The 17,396-nt window shown below is 46.4% G+C and overlaps 2 protein-coding genes across 2 annotated transcripts in view; one reads left to right on the top strand and one right to left on the bottom strand.

Annotated features, from left to right (window-relative positions):
- Positions 1-5,162, bottom strand: part of POLR1A (RNA polymerase I subunit A) — a 60,993-nt gene extending 55,831 nt beyond the window's left edge. Inside the window, exons 1-2 of the mRNA XM_065404919.1 lie at positions 5,086-5,162; positions 91-295 (exon numbers count right to left, since the gene is read on the bottom strand). Of these exons, the coding sequence (XP_065260991.1) occupies positions 91-295; positions 5,086-5,162 (282 nt within the window). The remainder of the gene's footprint in view (positions 1-90; positions 296-5,085) is intronic.
- A 239-nt stretch (positions 5,163-5,401) lies between these two features.
- Positions 5,402-17,396, top strand: part of PTCD3 (pentatricopeptide repeat domain 3) — a 36,061-nt gene continuing 24,066 nt past the window's right edge. Inside the window, exons 1-7 of the mRNA XM_065405279.1 lie at positions 5,402-5,505; positions 6,968-7,017; positions 7,265-7,304; positions 8,482-8,527; positions 9,717-9,785; positions 10,931-11,035; positions 12,322-12,445. Of these exons, the coding sequence (XP_065261351.1) occupies positions 5,402-5,505; positions 6,968-7,017; positions 7,265-7,304; positions 8,482-8,527; positions 9,717-9,785; positions 10,931-11,035; positions 12,322-12,445 (538 nt within the window). The remainder of the gene's footprint in view (positions 5,506-6,967; positions 7,018-7,264; positions 7,305-8,481; positions 8,528-9,716; positions 9,786-10,930; positions 11,036-12,321; positions 12,446-17,396) is intronic.

A 17,396-nucleotide genomic window follows, 5' to 3' on the forward strand; every position in this document is an offset into this window, starting at 1 on the left:
TCAAAAATCACTAGTTATGAAAGAACCTAGACTACTAGCCAGTGAAGACTAGTCTACAACATTAACAAATTCTCAACAGCATATACGTACATCAAAAAATAGAGGATTGTAAACAGTCAGTGGCAGATCTATGTGGCCTAGGTGTCCTGGGCAGTTGTTGAAGTCCTGCATACAAGTAGTACACACTTCTTTGGCATCAGGTGGTCCCAAAGACAAATCATACAGTCCATTTACTGCTGGGTTGCCCACGTTATCTAGGTAACGAGGGTTGGTTATGGCTTTTACACTTAGTTTCCTAAAGATGAAAGAAAAACAAAAAGTTACATGTATGATGGCAGATATTGTTAACTTTGTACATGCTTGGGTGTTACAAGTAACAGCAAAAAAGTTAGGGAAAAGGATCACATCTTCTTCCTCCCCGTTTATTTTTTTCATTTGCTAGCACTTTGTGTATACTCAGTTTCACTTGTTTCCTCTGTATACCCCCAAAAAATATGAGGAGCCCTTGTGGCACCTTAGAGACTAACTAATTTCTTTGGGCATAAGCTTTTGTGGGTTATAACCCACTTCATCAGATGCATGGAGTGAAAAATACAGTAAGCAGGTCTAAATATACAGCACATGAAAAGATGGGAGTTGCCTTACCAAGTGGGGGGGTCAGTGCTAACGAGGCTAATTCAGTTAGGGTGGATGTGGCCCATTCCCAACAGTTGACAAGAAGGGGTGAATATCAACGGAGGGAAAATTACTTTTTGTAGTGCTAATGAGGCCAATTCAATCAAAGAGGATGTGGCCCATTCCTAGCAGTTGACAAGAAGGTATGAGTATCAACAGAGGGAAAATTATTTTTTGTAGTGACCCAGCTACTCCCAGTCTTTATTCAGGCCGAATTTGATGGTGTCAAGTTTGCAAATTAATTCCAGTTCTGCAGTTTCTCATTGAAGTCTGTTTTTGAAGTTTTTGTTGTTGAAGAATGGTGACAAAAGCTTATGCACAAATAAATTTGTTAATCTCTAAGGTGCCACAAGGACTCCTTGTTTTTACTGATACAGACTAACACGGCTACCCCTCTGAAATCTGTATATCCAGTTACAGGGCCATATCTACATAAAACTTTTCCTTAAAGGTTCCAACCACTGCCCCACCAACAGTGGCAGGGATGTCAGGAAAGCTAGTCACGACACCCAAGGGAATACTCCTATTCTTACCGAAAGTACCATCTTTAATAACTACAGGTCTGCTCCCCAGCAGCACATGACAGCAGCTTTCCCTCCCCAGTTGGCTGAAGTACCCTCCCTCCTGGGAGCACACACCAGTCCTCTTCTCCCTTTCACAACAGCGGAGGGCCACCTCCTCCGCCCCACTCCCACCCAGGCTGGGGTTCTCCTCTCCACTTTAGCTCCCATTCTACGGCATAGGACACCCCTTCCCCAGGCTCCCTCTTCCAGGTTGGCAGCCTCTTTGCCCCCCAGCCTCATCTGGTCCAGGGTTGAGAGTTCAATCCTTGAGGGGGCCATTTAGGGATCTGGGGCAAAAATCTGTCTGGGGATTGTTCCTGCTTTGACCAGGGCGTTGGACTAGATGACCTCCTGAGGTCCCTTCCAACCCTGATACTCTATGATTCATAGATTCTAGGACTGGAAGGGACCTCGAGAGGTGATCGAGTCCAGTCCCCTGCCCGCATGGCGGGACCAAATACTGTCTAGACCATCCCTGATAGACATTTATCTAACCTACTCTTAAATATCTCCAGAGATGGAGATTCCACAACCTCCCTAGGCAATTTATTCCAGTGTTTAACCACCCTGACAGTTAGGAACTTTTTCCTAATGTCCAACCTAGACCTCCCTTGCTGCAGTTTAAGCCCATTGCTTCGTGTTCTATCCTCAGAGGCTAAGGTGAACAAGTTTTCTCCCTCCTCCTTATGACCCTTTTAGATACCTGAAAACTGCTATCATGTCCCCTCTCAGTCTTCTCTTTTCCAAACTAAACAAACCCAATTCTTTCAGCCTTCCTTCATAGGTCATGTTCTCAAGACCTTTAATCATTCTTGTTGCTCTTCTCTGGACCCTTTCCAATTTCTCCACATCTTTCTTGAAATGCGGTGCCCAGAACTGGACACAATACTCCAGCTGAGGCCTAACCAGAGCAGAGTAGAGCGGAAGAATGACTTCTCGTGTCTTGCTCACAACACACCTGTTAATACATCCCAGAATCATGTTTGCTTTTTTTGCAACAGCATCACACTGTTGACTCATATTTAGCTTGTGGTCCACTATAACCCCTAGATCCCTTTCTACCGTACTCCTTCCTAGACAGTCTCTTCCCATTCTGTATGTGTGAAACTGATTTTTTCTTCCTAAGTGGAGCACTTTGCATTTGTCTTTGTTAAACTTCATCCTGTTTAACTCAGACCATTTCTCCAATTTGTCCAGATCATTTTGAATTATGACCCTGTCCTCCAAAGCAGTTGCAATCCCTCCCAGTTTGGTATCATCCGCAAACTTAATAAGCGTACTTACTATGCCAATATCTAAGTCGTTAATGAAGATATTGAACAGAGCCGGTCCCAAAACAGACCCCTGCGGAACCCCACTCGTTATGCCTTTCCAGCAGGATTGGGAACCATTAATAACAACTCTCTGAGTACGGTTATCCAGCCAGTTATGCACCCACCTTATAGTAGCCCCATCTAAATTGTATTTGCCTAGTTTGTCGATAAGAATATCATGCGAGACCGTATCAAATGCCTTACTAAAGTCTAGGTATACCACATCCACAGCTTCTCCCTTATCCACAAGACTCGTTATCCTATCAAAGAAAGCTATCAGATTGGTTTGACATGATTTGTTCTTTACAAATCCATGCTGGCTGTTCCCTATCACCTTACCACCTTCCAAGTGTTTGCAGATGATTTCCTTAATTACTTGCTCCATTATCTTCCCTGGCACAGAAGTTAAACTAACTGGTCTGTAGTTTCCTGGGTTGTTTTTATTTCCCTTTTTATAGATGGGCACTATATTTGCCCTTTTCCAGTCTTCTGGAATCTCTCCCGTCTCCCATGATTTTCCAAAGATAATAGCTAGAGGCTCAGATACCTCCTCTATTAGCTCCTTGAGTATTCTAGGATGCATTTCATCAGGCCCTGGTGACTTGCAGGCATCTAACTTTTCTAAGTGATTTTTAACTTGTTCTTTTTTTATTTTATCTGCTAAACCTACCCCCTTCCCATTAGCATTCACTATGTTAGGCATTCCTTCAGACTTCTCGGTGAAGACCGAAACAAAGAAGTCATTAAGCATCTCTGCCATTTCCAAGTTTCCTGTTACTGTTTCTCCCTCTTCATTAAGCAGTGGGCCTACCCTGTCTTTGGTCTTCCTCTTGCTTCTAATGTATTGATAAAAAGTCTTCTTGTTCCCCTTTATTCCCGTAGCTAGTTTGAGCTCATTTTGTGCCTTTGCCTTTCTAATCTTGCCCCTGCATTCCTGTGTTGTTTGCCTATATTCATCCTTTGTAATCTGTCCTAGTTTCCATTTTTTGTATGACTCCTTTTTATTTTTTAGATCATGCAAGATCTCCTGGTTAAGCCAAGGTGGTCTTTTGCCACATTTTCTATCTTTCCTAACCAGCGGAATAGCTTGCTTTTGGGCCCTTAATAGTGTCCCTTTGAAAAACTGCCAACTCTCCTCAGTTGTTTTTCCCCTCAGTCTTGATTCCCATGGGACCTTACCTATCAGCTCTCTGAGCTTACCAAAATCCGCCTTCCTGAAATCCATTGTCTCTGTTTTGCTGTTCTCCCTTCTACCCTTCCTTAGAATTGCAAACTCTATGATTTCATGATCACTTTCACCCAAGCTGCCTTCTACTTTCAAATTCTCAACGAGTTCCTCCCTATTTGTTAAAATCAAGTCTAGAACAGCTTCCCCCCTAGTAGCTTTTTCAACCTTCTGAAATAAAAAGTTGTCTGCAATGCAGTCCAAGAATTTGTTGGATAGTCTGTGCCCCGCTGTGTTATTTTCCCAACATATATCCGGATAGTTGAAGTCCCCCCATCACCACCAAATCTTGGGCTTTGGATGATTTTGTTAGTTGTTTAAAAAAAGCCTCATCCACCTCTTCCACCGGGTTAGGTGGCCTGTAGTAGACTCCTAGCATGACATCACCCTTGTTTTTTACCCCTTTTAGCCTAACCCAGAGACTCTCAACACTTCCATCTCCTATGTCCATCTCTACCTCAGTCCAAGTGTGTACATTTTTAATATATAAGGCAACACCTCCTCCCTTTTCCCCCTGTCTATCCTTCCTGAGCAAGCTGTATCCATCCACACCAACATTCCAATCATGTGTATTATCCCACCAAGTTTCAGTGATGCCAACAATGTCATAGTTGTATTTATTTATTAGCACTTCCAGTTCTTCCTGCTTATTACCCATACTTCTCGCATTTGTATATAGGCATCTAAGATACTGGTTTGATCTTTCCTCCCAGTTTTGTCCTGACCCTCCTTTCTCTCTGCCAATATAGCCCACACTCCCTCTCATTTCCGACCCATCTCCCAGGTCTCCATGTTCCCCACTTACCTGCGGGCTTTGCTCACCTGTCCCCGTCGAACCTAGTTTAAAGCCCTCCTCACTAGGTTAGCCAGTCTGTGTCCAAATAGGGTCTTTCCCCTCCTCGAAAGGTGAACGCCATCTCTGCCTAGCAGTCCTTCCTCAAATAGCATCCCGTGGTCTAGGAAGCCAAAGCCCTCCTGGCGACACCATCTTCGCAGCCACCTCCCTCCGACCTGGGCTGCCCCAGCCCCTTCTCCAATCTCCCGCACCTATGCTGCGCTAGGCTCCAAGAGGGGGGCAGGTAGAAGGGCGCCGGCCCGGCTCCCTGCAGACCAGGGGGTGAGACCCCCTTACACCCTCCCCCCCGCCACGCTGAGCTGAGACCCCAGCACAACGGACGATCTCCCACACAGGGACTACATGCCCCAGCATGACATGCGCCAAGAGTCCATGGGGTTCTGGCCCCTTGGCGGCGCAAGGCATGCTGGGAATGGTAGTTCCCGCGGGGGCTCTCCAGGCTCCGGTCCTTACCTGATCTCCTCGGCCGTGTACATCCCGAAGGCAATACCGGTCAGCCGCCGCCACGGCACCTCTCTGGGCGGCCCCATGGTGAGCGCTCAAGCCGCTCCCTCCTCCCGCTCCCGCACCAGAGACTCCCTCAACAGGGAGCCACTACGCCACGAGCACCACGCGGCCCCCAACGGCGTGCCCGCACTCCGGGAGAGGAGCCGTCACTGGACGATACCAACTCCACTTCCTGGAGAAAGGTCTCTCCCGCCTCCCTCCTCCTCCCAGAAGCAAATGGTACCGCCCCTGCTTCCCGGCATCCACCGGGCGGGCCGCTAAGATGGCGGGACGATGGTTGCGGCACGGCTCCTGGCAGCAAGTGGTACTATTGAGCGGACGCTGCAGCGTACGGCTGCCTGGCGCGGGGAAGGGAGAGGGCAGCAGGTAGGAGCTGGGGGCGGGCTGGAGAGCAGCTCCGCTTGCATTGGGCTGAAAGAGCCGGTAGCGCGGGTGGGCAGGCGAGGTGCTGAGGAGATGAGGCCAGCGCCTGCGCAATGGAGTTGCCCTTCACGGTGCGTTCTAGCCATGTGGAATTCATGCCTGTGCTCCGGGAACGGATAGGGAAACTGCGCGTGCGCAGTGGCCGTTGTGGTGTGCGGCTGCCCTGCAGTGGATGGGGTTATTGGGACTGGCTTTAGGACCCTGTTGAGGTTAAATTGTCTGTTGGGGTCCGGCCAAAGGCCGTCAGCGCAGATGATTGTCCACCCTTCCCTAGATTGCAGGGGGTCTGCCTCCATTTGCGTGGGGGTTTCAGCTGCCCGGGGAGGGGTCTGCCCTGGCTGCATTAGCACTTACACGATTTTCAATAGCGGTTCTCGGGAGCCAGCCAGTTGCTGATTTATTTTTAAATGGCCCCTGTTCCGGTTTGTACTGTTGTTACACTCACTACCCCAGAGACTTTAGTTACAGTCTAACAGACAAGAGAGACGGGGAAAGGAAAAAAAGCTATATTGTTGCGGGTTTTTTAACAGCAGTGTTGAGAGACCTGGTTACAAAACGATCACTTGGTTGGTTGTCCCACAACACAGTTGAAACAGAAATCCCTGGTCCTGCAGTGAGGTACATGTAGGTTCATGCTTTGCACAGGCACAGGGCCAATGTTTAGTCTTGTAGTGTACACCAGCCCCAGAGCTGTAGCAAAGTTTGGGGGCACAGGCTAATACAAAGTTTAAGCCTGTTTGTTCCATAGGAGCAAATAGATTTCAGTACAAATTACTCTTAATTTAGATTGACATGAATACCAAAGTGAACAAAAGAGAGGCGTGCATTAAAGGGCATTCCCTATGTGCTCTAGAGAGCAAACCACATCTAAATTCAGCGCAAAATGGCTCCCTATCTGTAGGCTGCACAGTACATAGAGGTGATGTACACTCATTTCTGAATCCATCTACATCCTGTGAACTCTTTGAAAGAGACCTGATCTATATAAGCATTCAGCCTAGTTCCAGCTTCCAACACAAAGCTTTGTGTTTGTGCATGTAGTGCAAGTATTCAAAAACATGGAGGGGAGGGGCGGGGCAAAATCCTGGGAATTTATTTTTTAAATTTGCCCTCTGTTTTTGGAACCTTTAGAGTTCACATTTTCAAGCTTTTCTTTAGAAACTTGGCTAGAGGTTCTCTTGTGATCACCTGATTCCAGGACCTGGGGCTTTAAGAAAAACAACATATATCACGGGGCTTGTGATAAAACCCCAGACTTGGCAATACTGTGTAGGATTGCCAGTGACCTGCATTTGTTAATGGTCTAGTTTCTTGCAGTCCAGAATTCTGCAAATCCATTTTTGCAATACATATTAATGTGTATGCTGATACTCGAAACCCTCACGGCCATGTTTGGTGTCTGTAGGCATTGTTCAGGAAGTGCATCACTTCAGAAGACTGAAGCTGACCCAGGAGGTACAGTATCTTAATTATATAGTTCATTTTTTCAGCTCTGCAAAATGTACTCTGTTATGTAGTTAAAATAAACAAGGCACCTAAAGAGGAATTTAAAACTTATTACGTTCAGAATAATCTTAAAAATCAGGACTGCTATTTTTGACTTTTAGCAGCTTAGAATAATCAAGAGTTTGGTTGTAGTTGCAGAAATGCCAGTCTCATATATCTGTTCTAACAGTATTATGATCAATATTTCTTCTTAAAGTTACTGAAGAAGAAATTGTTGTTCCAAGAAAGAAAACTTGGTGAGTGTTAATATCTCATCTCTTGCTTTTCTCCCTCCCAGTTGGGGCCCTCAGAGTTTTCCTGACATCTGCCCTCTACACTTTTGTGTATGCTAACAGTAAATAAATTTCAGTTTTGTGTATTGTGGAGTGAGGGAGAAAGTCAATGGGGAAATTGAATGAAGGGCTCTGTCTCTAGGAAGCCACCCCTAACTTTTCTTTAAGAGACCACTTTAAAGACCACGTTTACTAGCCAACCAAATCTTACTGATTTTTTTGGGATATTGCTTATGTTGAGACACATTTCAAAATAGCTAAAATAAACTTTTGCATAACTGGAGCAGATGAAATAAAAGCAGGAGGAAGCTTGTATTTCTAAAATCTTGGAGAATGGATTATTGTGGAGGGGGTGCTGAAGATATGGTATTGGGTGTACCCCACTCCATTCTTATCGTTGCTAGTTGATCCATGGAGGGGAGCTGGCTCGAGTGCAGAGTGAGTCTTACTAGTTATACTGTAGATCTAGAAGTGAGATATTGGAGGCAAACCAATATGGATGGGTTTGCTTAGCAATTGAATGTCAGTTCAGCATGCTACCTGTGAAGCATTTGAGTATGGATCCTTGAATTTGCAAGGCCTGGGAGCATTATGGAAAGGAGCAGCTCTTGGCACTGTCAACTACATTTCTTTCAATCAGCCCAAGAGTTACAGAATAGGATACTACATCCAGCCCTCAGTCAGCGCAAGAATTGGTTTCTGTGATTTGAGGCTTTCAGAGATAACATTCTCTCCCTTTCCCATCTCCCCCCAGTTCTCTCCCAGCTAGTGCGTGTGGCATGAGGGGGGTGAAAATACATATGCAGACTCCGTTTTTATAAAGTCTTAATTTTGTTAGCTGCAATGATTTCATACTAATTAAGTAAATGTATGATAGGGTATTAAATTAAGTGGTTCAACTCCACTTCATCAGTCAAGCTTTTGTTCTCCTTCCTTCCTTCCATGTCCCAAGAGAAAATGATGTATTTTAAATAGAATTAGACTATTTAGAGCATCATTATACTTGACAGTGCAATTTTTCTTAAAATCCTGATTCCCTGAGACTCCCAATTCATCTAGTACAGGACAAAAAGTTAATACATGATATGAATTGATGTTGAAAGCCTGTTGCACGCTATTAATGTAAGTTTCTTAAATTTAGGGATAAACTAGCAGTTCTTCAAACTCTTGCATCTACAGTAAACAGGGTAAGTACCTTCTTAGGTTATAATCAATCTTGTGGAACTGTGTAGTGCTGCTTTTTAATACACTAGACTTGCATTCTGGAGACCTTTCATATACCTGCCACGATCATAAGTGAAAAATGGGATCCTAATTGCCATCTGAACACAAACTTGCTGCATCGTTCAGCACCTTGAGTCTTATATGAATAAACTGTCTGTAGCTGTTGCTCTGTAGTATACTAAGATAATGTGTCAGACTAGTGTTGAACTGTTAAAGAATGGGGGACATATTGTGCATGCACTGTGGACCATAAGAGCCTAATTCTCGGTTGCCATGCACATTGTGCAGCCATTTTCATCCGTGCAGTGTGAGTGCGAAGCGTATTTAAAATGCCAGCATCTGATTTGGTAGAGTTTTACATTCATTATGCAAGGTGCTGGTAGCAGAGAATCAGGCCCTTGGTTTTCACTCTAACGACTGTGCCAAATGAGCCTGTTTAAAAATCATTATAGATTAAAGACCAGAAATCTTCTAAATCAAGATTCTGAGAGTCACAGGAACATAGTATCAGAGGGGTAGCCATGTTAGTCTGAATCTGTAAAAAGCAACAGAGGGTTCTGTGGCACCTTTAAGACTAACAGAAGTATTGGGAGCATAAGCTTTCGTGGGTAAGAACCTCACTTGCATCTGAAGAAGTGTTTGTTGTTTCCTGGAATTAATAGCCCAACCCTGCAAGGTGTTAAGAGCCCTTGGGTCCCATTCATTTCTGTGGCAATTAAGGCACTTGCTGCTTTGCAGGATGCCCTTAGTATCTTAGGTATCAGAGGGGTAGCCGTGTTAGTCTGAATCTGTAAAAAGTAACAGAGGGTCCTGTGGCACCTTCTGTTAGTCTTAAAGGTGCCACAGGACCCTCTGTTACTTAGTATCTTAGTTATTTAGGTCCCCATCTAATGTGATCACTGTATTAATAATCTATGTATACCTATTACGTACCTCTGAACAACTGTTTAATCATTTATTCCCAAACCAACACATGGCTACATTTCAAACTAGTGAATTTTTTGCTACATAAATATATTCCTCTTCAAAATGGGGTAGAGAGGTAGTTGCACTAGACCTGCTTACAGTCCCTTAATTTTCAGAGATGAAATAAGATATATCTACAATACACCTGTCTAAAACTTTTTAAATTCTGCCTTTTCCTTTCTGCAGGATCCTACAGCTGCACATTATATGTTTCAAGATGACCCCTTCCTTATCCCTAGAAACTATTTTGACGCTGTAAGTATTCCATTTTGAAACTTTGACGACCTCTACCCCCAGGTATTAAGGGGACAGTTGGCAGCTTGGGGGTTTTTTAATTGAAAAAGAAAATAAAGTTTCTGATCATTCTTTAAACGTGTTCAGAATATTTTTTCTTTCAGTATTTCTGGTCTCCTATTGCTTATAAGGTTCTTCTGGGCAGGCTCAGGGGCAACACCACCAAACAGGCTCAGACCCCCCTTCTAGGCACTTGGCTACCTGCTCCCTTTCCACTTTCAGAACTGCTACTGTTTCTTCGGTCTAATGCCTTATCCACTGGCCTGCACTGCCAGGCTCTTTGCTGATATGCGGCTTTCGTTGAGGAATACAAGCCTTTGCACAGATTGTGTTTATGTGTAATGGTTACTGAGTTTAAATACTGTCTCTAGAGCGGATTCTTGCAATACAATATAAACTTGCAATTTAGTAAAATTAAAAAAAAAAAATGAGCTAAAACATCTGTACAGAATTGTAAATGTAGGTGTTGCTCTATATACCATAAGAAACTAATTGTCCCAACTTGTAAGAGCTTACAGTCTTACACAGAACAGCCATAGTATAATGGAGTGTGTGGAAAGAACAGTGTTGAGAGGAAGGAATCTTTGAAAGAGCGAGAGGGTACTTGCAGAGCAGCAGCTGGGTTATCTCCAGCATGGAGGGCAGCAGATAGAAGGCATAAAGTCAAGAGCGGGGAGTGACAGAATTGGAAGGAGTGCAATAAAAGGGAAGGCAAGTAGAAGGAACATAGGTAGGAGCAAAATTAAATGAGACCTTGAAAGTGAAGCCGAGGAGCTTGAATTTGATGCGACTGGAATCCTATCAAGATTAGGATAGGGACTGATGTGATTTGAGAGTGAAGATTGGAGAGGTGAAGTCAGAGGGGAGAAGGCTGCTGTAGTCAATGTGAGATTTGGGGGGGGGGCGGGGGGGAATGGGCTTAGCAGCTGAGATAGTGAGATAGCAAAGGAGTGTTCTCCTGTCCTTAAGAAGTGTTCATGCTCTGGGGGAGGCATGAGGTACTTGATCCCTCCAAGGATTCATTGTTCTAGAAGGTTATCCTCTTTATCACTCAACCGTTTAGGTATTGTAAAGAAACAAACGTATCCCCTTTCCTTCCTATACAGCGTTCACTTTCGTTGTCCAAGGAGTCTGGGAAAAATGCTGCAAAATACATTGTTAACGAATTCCCTCAATTCTTTGAGAAGGACATTGCGGAGCCTCATATACCGGTAAACGCTCTGCTCTTGTGGTCATGCTATCTCTACTTTTGCTATGTAGCAATATGGGCAGTAGAACTGTTTGTGTAAGGATTATAGGACTGGGCCCAAAAATTAGTCTAAAAATGACAAAAGCTTATGACTTACCACTAAATAACTGAGTGTTCTCTTGTTTACATAAGCTACATTTCAATTTGAGTTTACCAAAGGGAACATCTCTTAAGACCTCAGATAACATTTGTGATTAAAGTCAGTCAAGGCTTTTCAGGCAGAAGTAAGGAGTGAATAGATCTAGTTAATTTTTATAGCTCTAGTTTGATTTTAATTCTAATGATTTTAGTGTTGATGGTCCAGTTTGTAAGTGACTGGCCACTTAGGAAATGCAGTCCCTAATCCCCAGAAAATTATTCGTGCTACAGTCACTTCTATTATTACATTTTGCGGGGGCGGGGAAGATGGAGGAGCCATAATGGCTTTTAGGATGGGTAATACGTTTCAGTTGGTGTCCTGGCTATTAGACGGTTTGAGCATTATTCCTGGGGGAATTCTGCACCAAAAAATTAAATTCCGCACACAATATTTTAAAATTCTGAATATTTTATTTGTCAAAATAACACAATATCATCACCCCAGTTTCAAATATTTTCATAATTTATTTCAAAATTCCTGTCAGCAAGTATATTGGTAATAATACAGATACCAAAAAAAGATTCAGGAAATGTTTTTTGACAAATAGATTCCTTACTAGGCATATTAATACAGAACTTTGAGTAATAATTCATTTAAACTACAATACAGAATCTAATTTCCTGCACCCCTCAGAAGAAGTGCAAAGGCTTGGGGGAGTCAGGAAACGGAGTAGCTGAGGGAGAAGGGAAGTAATTGCTGGGAAGGAGCCAGGGAGTGAATCTGGAGGGTTGTTCGGTGTGGGTGGGAGAGATGTGGAACTAATTTGGTTTTTTTGTGTTGTTTTTTTTTTTTTTTGAGGGGGTGGGGTGGGCGGGGTGATTGTTGGGGAGTCTTCCCCATGCAGACCTTAGCTGACCCCTAGCCTCTCTGTCAGGTACATCTATCCCCATCCCCATGTGGCTATCTGCAGCTGGCTGCTCCCGCTTGGGAACTGCTGCCCTCTGTTCTGGTGCCACAGAAGCCCCTAGTGGGCAAAAGGCGTAACTGCAGAATATATTTTCTGGTGGAAAAAAAATTCTGTGGGAGGCGTGAATTCTCCACGTACACAGTAGTACAGAATTCCCCCGTGAGTAGAGCATCCATTCAGCCTATGTGCTCTTTAATTTTAGTGCCTGATGCCAGAGAATCTTGCACCTCAGATTGAAGAAGTGAGTGAGGCAGCTCTTAAAGAACGTATCCAGCTTAGAAGAGTAAAAGCTTCTGTGGACATGTTTGATCAGCTCCTGCAAGCAGGTACCACCTTAAGCTACAGAACGGAATTTGTCAGCCAGATTGTGTGTATGGAGACCTAGACGTAGGGTGAAGCTGGTTTAATGTTAAAGTACAGAGTTGCAGAACTGATTTGTATTCTTGGGAACTGGTTCTTAAATCTTGGGCTCTCATCAGCTGTCACTTGTTTACTGAGACATTCTTAGGGTATGTCTACACTACGAAATTAGGTCGAATTAATAGAAGCCGGTTTTATAGAAATCGGTTGTATACAGCCGATTGTGTGTGTCCCCACATAAAATGCTCTAAGTGCTCTAGTCGGCGGACCGCGTCCACAGTACCGAGGCTAGCGTCGACTTCCGGAGCATTGCACTATGGGTAGCTATCCCACAGTTCCCGCAGTCTCCGCCGCCCATTGGAATTCTGGGTTGAGATCCCAATGCCCGAATGATGCAAAACAGTGTCGTGGGGGGTTCTGGGTACATGTCGTCAGGCCCCTCCCCCTCCGTCAGAGCAACGGCAGACAATAGATTCGCGCCTTTTTACCTGGGTTACCTGTGCAGACAACATACCACGGCAAGCATGGAGCCCGCTCAGCTCAGCTCACCGTCCCCATATGTCATCTGGGTGCCGGCAGACGTGGGACTGCATTGCTACACAGCAGCAGCAGCTAACTGCCTTTTGGCGGTAGACGGTGCAGCATGACTGGTAGCCTTCATCGGCGATCTGGGTGCTGGCAGCCGTAGGGCTGCATTGCACCAGCCCTTGCCTTTTGCCTTTTGGCAGTAGATGGTTTATTACGACTGGTAACCGTCCTCGTCGTACAGCAGTGGCTGTCGATCAAGGGCACCTGGGCAGACATGTTCAGTCCAGCAGTGGCTGGAACTCCGTATGTCCCCCATCCCCCCAGTCATATTCTGCTGCCTTCACAATGATGATGATGGCTATCAGTCGTAGTATGCCATTTTCTGCCAAGCGCCCTGTTGGATCATCGCACATTAGCAGAGTCTTCCCTGAGCAGCAGATCGTGCAATAGGCCTGAAGGCTACTGCCAAGCGCCCAGTATTTGCTGCCAAGCACCCAGAAGATGCCGAGGGCTATCAGTCATGCTGCACCGTCGTCTTAAGATGTAAAAAATAGATCTGTTCTGTATTCATTTGCTTCCCCCTCCCTCCGTCAAATCAACGGCCTGCTAAACCCAGGCTTTTGAGTTCAATCTTTGGGGGGGGCCATTCTGTGTGACAGTTGTTTGTGTTTCTCCCTGATGCACAGCCACCTTGGTTGATTTTAATTCCCTGTACCTGTACGCCATGTCGTCACTCGCCCCTCCCTCCCTCCCTCCCCTGGTCCGTCAGATACTAGTTTCGCGCCTTTTTTCAGACCAGACGCCATAGCTAGCACTGGGATCATGGAGCCCGCTCAGATCACCGCGGCAATTATGAGCACTATGAACACCACGCGCATTGTCCTGGAGTATATGCAGAGCCAGGATATGCCAAAGCAAAACCAGGACCAGCCGAGGAGGCGATTGCAGCGCGGCGATGAGAGTGATGAGGAAATTGACATGGACATAGACCTCTCACAAGGCACAGGCCCCAGCAATGTGGAAATCATGGTGTTACTGGGGCAGGTTCATGCCGTGGAACGCCGATTCTGGGCCCGGGAAACAAGCACAGACTGGTGGGACCACATCGTGCTGCAGGTGTGGGACGATTCCCAGTGGCTGCGAAACTTTCGCATGCGTAAGGGCACTTTCATGGAACTTTGTGACTTGCTTTCCCCTGCCCTGAAGCGCCAGAATACCAGGATGAGAGCAGCCCTCACAGTTGAGAAGTGAGTGGCGATAGCCCTGTGGAAGCTTGCAACTCCAGACAGCTACCGGTCAGTCGGGAATCAATTTGGAGTGGGCAAATCTACTGTGGGGGCTGCTGTGATCCAAGTTGCCAGGGCAATGAAAGACCTGGTGATATCAAGGGTAGTGACTCTGGGAAACGTCCAGGCCATAGTGGATGGCTTTGCTGCAATGGGATTCCCAAACTGGTGGGGCCATAGACGGAACCCATATCCCTATCTTGGCACCAGAGCACCAAGCCACCGAGTACATAAACCGCAAGGGGTACTTTTCAATGCTGCTGCAAGCCCTGGTGGATCACAAGGGACGTTTCACCAACATCAACGTGGGCTGGCCGGGAAGGGTACATGATGCTCGCGTCTTCAGGCACTCTGCTCTGTTTCGAAAGCTGGAGGAAGGGACTTTCTTCCCGGACCAGAAAATAACCGTTGGGGATGTTGAAATGCCTATCGTGATCCTTGGGGACCCAGCCTACCCCTTAATGCCATGGCTCATGAAGCCGTACACAGGCAGCCTGGACAGGAGTCAGGACCTGTTCAACTACAGGCTGAGCAAGTGCCGAATGGTGGTGGAATGTGCATTTGGGCGTTTAAAAGCGCGCTGGCGCAGCTTACTGACTCGCTCAGACCTCAGCGAAAAGAATATCCCCATTGTTATTGCTGCTTGCTGTGCGTTCCACAATATCTGTGAGAGTAAGGGGGAGACATTTATGGTGGGGTGGGAGGTTGAGGCAAATCGCCTGGCCGCTGATTACGCGCAGCCAGACACCAGGGCGGTTAGAGGAGCACAGCATGGCGCGGTGCGCATCAGAGAAGCTTTGAAAACGAGTTTTGTGACTGGCCAGGCTACGGTGTGAAACTTCTGTTTTGTTTCTCCTTGATGAACCCTCCGCCCCTCCCCCCCCACCCGGTTAACTCTACTTCCCTGTAAACCAACCACCCCACCCTCCTCTACCCTCCCCCCTTCGAGCACCACTTGCAGAGGCAATAAAGTCATTGTTACTTCACATTCATGCATTCTTTATTAATTCATCACACAACTAGGGGGATAATTGCAAAGGTAGCCCGGGATGGGTGGGGGAGGAGGGAAGGAAAAGGACACACTGCAGTTTAAAACTTTAACTCTTATTGAAGGCCAGGCCTTCTGATGCTAGGGCAATCATCTGGGGTGGAGTGACTGGGTGGCCGGAGGCCCCCCCACCGTGTTCTTGGGCGTCTGGGTGAGGAGGCTATGGAACTTGGGGAGGAGGGCTGTTGGTTACACAGGGGCTGTAGCGGCGGTCTCTGCTCCTGCTGCCTTTCCTGCAGCTCAACCATACGCTGGAGCATATCAGTTTGATGCTCCAGCAGCCGGAGCATCGACTCTTGCCTTCTGTCTGCAAGCTGACGCCACCTATCATCTTCAGCCCGCAAGTTGCTCTGTTCATCCCGCGATTCAGCACGCCACCTCTCCTCTCGTTCATATTGGGCTTTTCTATAATCAGTCATTGACTGCCTCCACGCATTCTGCTGTGCTCTGTCAGCGTGGGAGGACATCTGTAGTTCTGTAAACATGTCATCACGTGTCCTTCGCTTTCTCTTTCTAATCTTCACTAGCCTCTGTGAAGGAGAAACATTTGCAGCTGGTGGAGGAGAAGGGAGAGGTGGTTAAAAAAGACACATTTTAGAGAACAATGGGTACACTCTTTCACGTTAAATTTTGCTGTTCACATTACACAGCACATGTGCTTTCGTTACAAGGTCGCATTTTTCCTCTTATATTGAGGGCCTGCCGGTTTGGTGTGAGAGATCACTCACGCAGTGCCAGGCCACAGATTTCAGCTTGCAGGCAGCCATGGTAAGACACAGTCTTTTGGCTTTTTTAACCTTCTTAACATGTGGGAATGGTTTCAAACAGTAGTGCTCTCATTTCCCATACCAAGCACCCGTTGGGTTGGCCATTTAAAATGGGTTTGCAATGTAAAAGGAGGGGCTGCGGTTTCAGGGTTAACATGCAGCACAAACCCAACTAATTCCCCGCCCCCACACCCAATTCTCTGGGATGATCACTTCACCCCTCCCCCCACCGCGTGGCTAACAGCGGGGAATATTTCTGTTCAGCAGAGCAGGAACGGGCACCTCTGAATGTCCCCTTAATAAAATTGCCCCATTTCAACCAGGTGAACGTGAATGATATCACTCTCCTGCGGATAACAAAGAGCGATAAGGAATGGATGTTGTCTGCATGCCAGCAAACACCGGGACCATATGCTGCCATGCTTTGTTATACAATGATTCCAGACTACGTGCTACTGGCCTGGCGTGGTAAAGTGTCCTACCATGGCGGACGGGATAAGGCAGCCCTCCCCAGAAACCTTTTGCAAAGGCTTTGGGAGTACATGAAGGAGAGCTTTCTGGAGATGTCCCTGGAGGATTTCCGCTCCATCCCCATACACGTTAACAGACTTTTCCAGTAGCTGTACTGGCCGCGATTGCCAGGGCAAATTAATCATTAATCATTAAACACGCTTGCTTTTAAACCATGTGTAATATTTACAAAGGTACACTCACCAGAGGTCCCCTGTTTGCCCTCAGGGTCTTCGGTGAGTTCGGGGGTTACTGGTTCCAGGTCCAGGGTGACAAACATATCCTGGCTGTTGGGGAAACCGGTTTCTCCGCTTCCTTGCGGCTGTGAGCTATCTACATTTCCTCCATCCTCCTCTTCCGAACCCTCTTCCCTGTGTGTTTCTCCAGTGAGGGAGTCATAGCACACGGTTGGGGTAGTGGTGGCTGCACCCCCTAGAATGGCATGCAGCTCCGCGTAGAAGCGGCATGTTTGCGGCTCTGCCCCGGACCTTCCGTTTGCTTCTCTCGCTTTGTGGTAGGCTTGCCTTAGCTCCTTAATTTTCACGCGGCACTGCTGTGCGTCCCTGTTATGGCCTCTTTCCTTCATGGCCTTGGAGACCTTTTCTAATATTTTGCCATTTCGTTTACTGCTTCGGAGTTCGGCCAGCACTGATTCATCTCCCCATATGGCGAGCAGATCCCGTACCTCCCGTTCTGTCCATGCTGGAGCTCTTTTGCGATCCTGGGACTCCATCACGGTTACCTGTGCTGATGAGTTCTGCGTGGTCACCTGTGCTCT

The sequence above is a fragment of the Emys orbicularis genome, chromosome 5, assembly GCF_028017835.1.
Source record: "Emys orbicularis isolate rEmyOrb1 chromosome 5, rEmyOrb1.hap1, whole genome shotgun sequence".
In the NCBI taxonomy this organism is placed as follows: Eukaryota; Metazoa; Chordata; order Testudines; family Emydidae; genus Emys; species Emys orbicularis.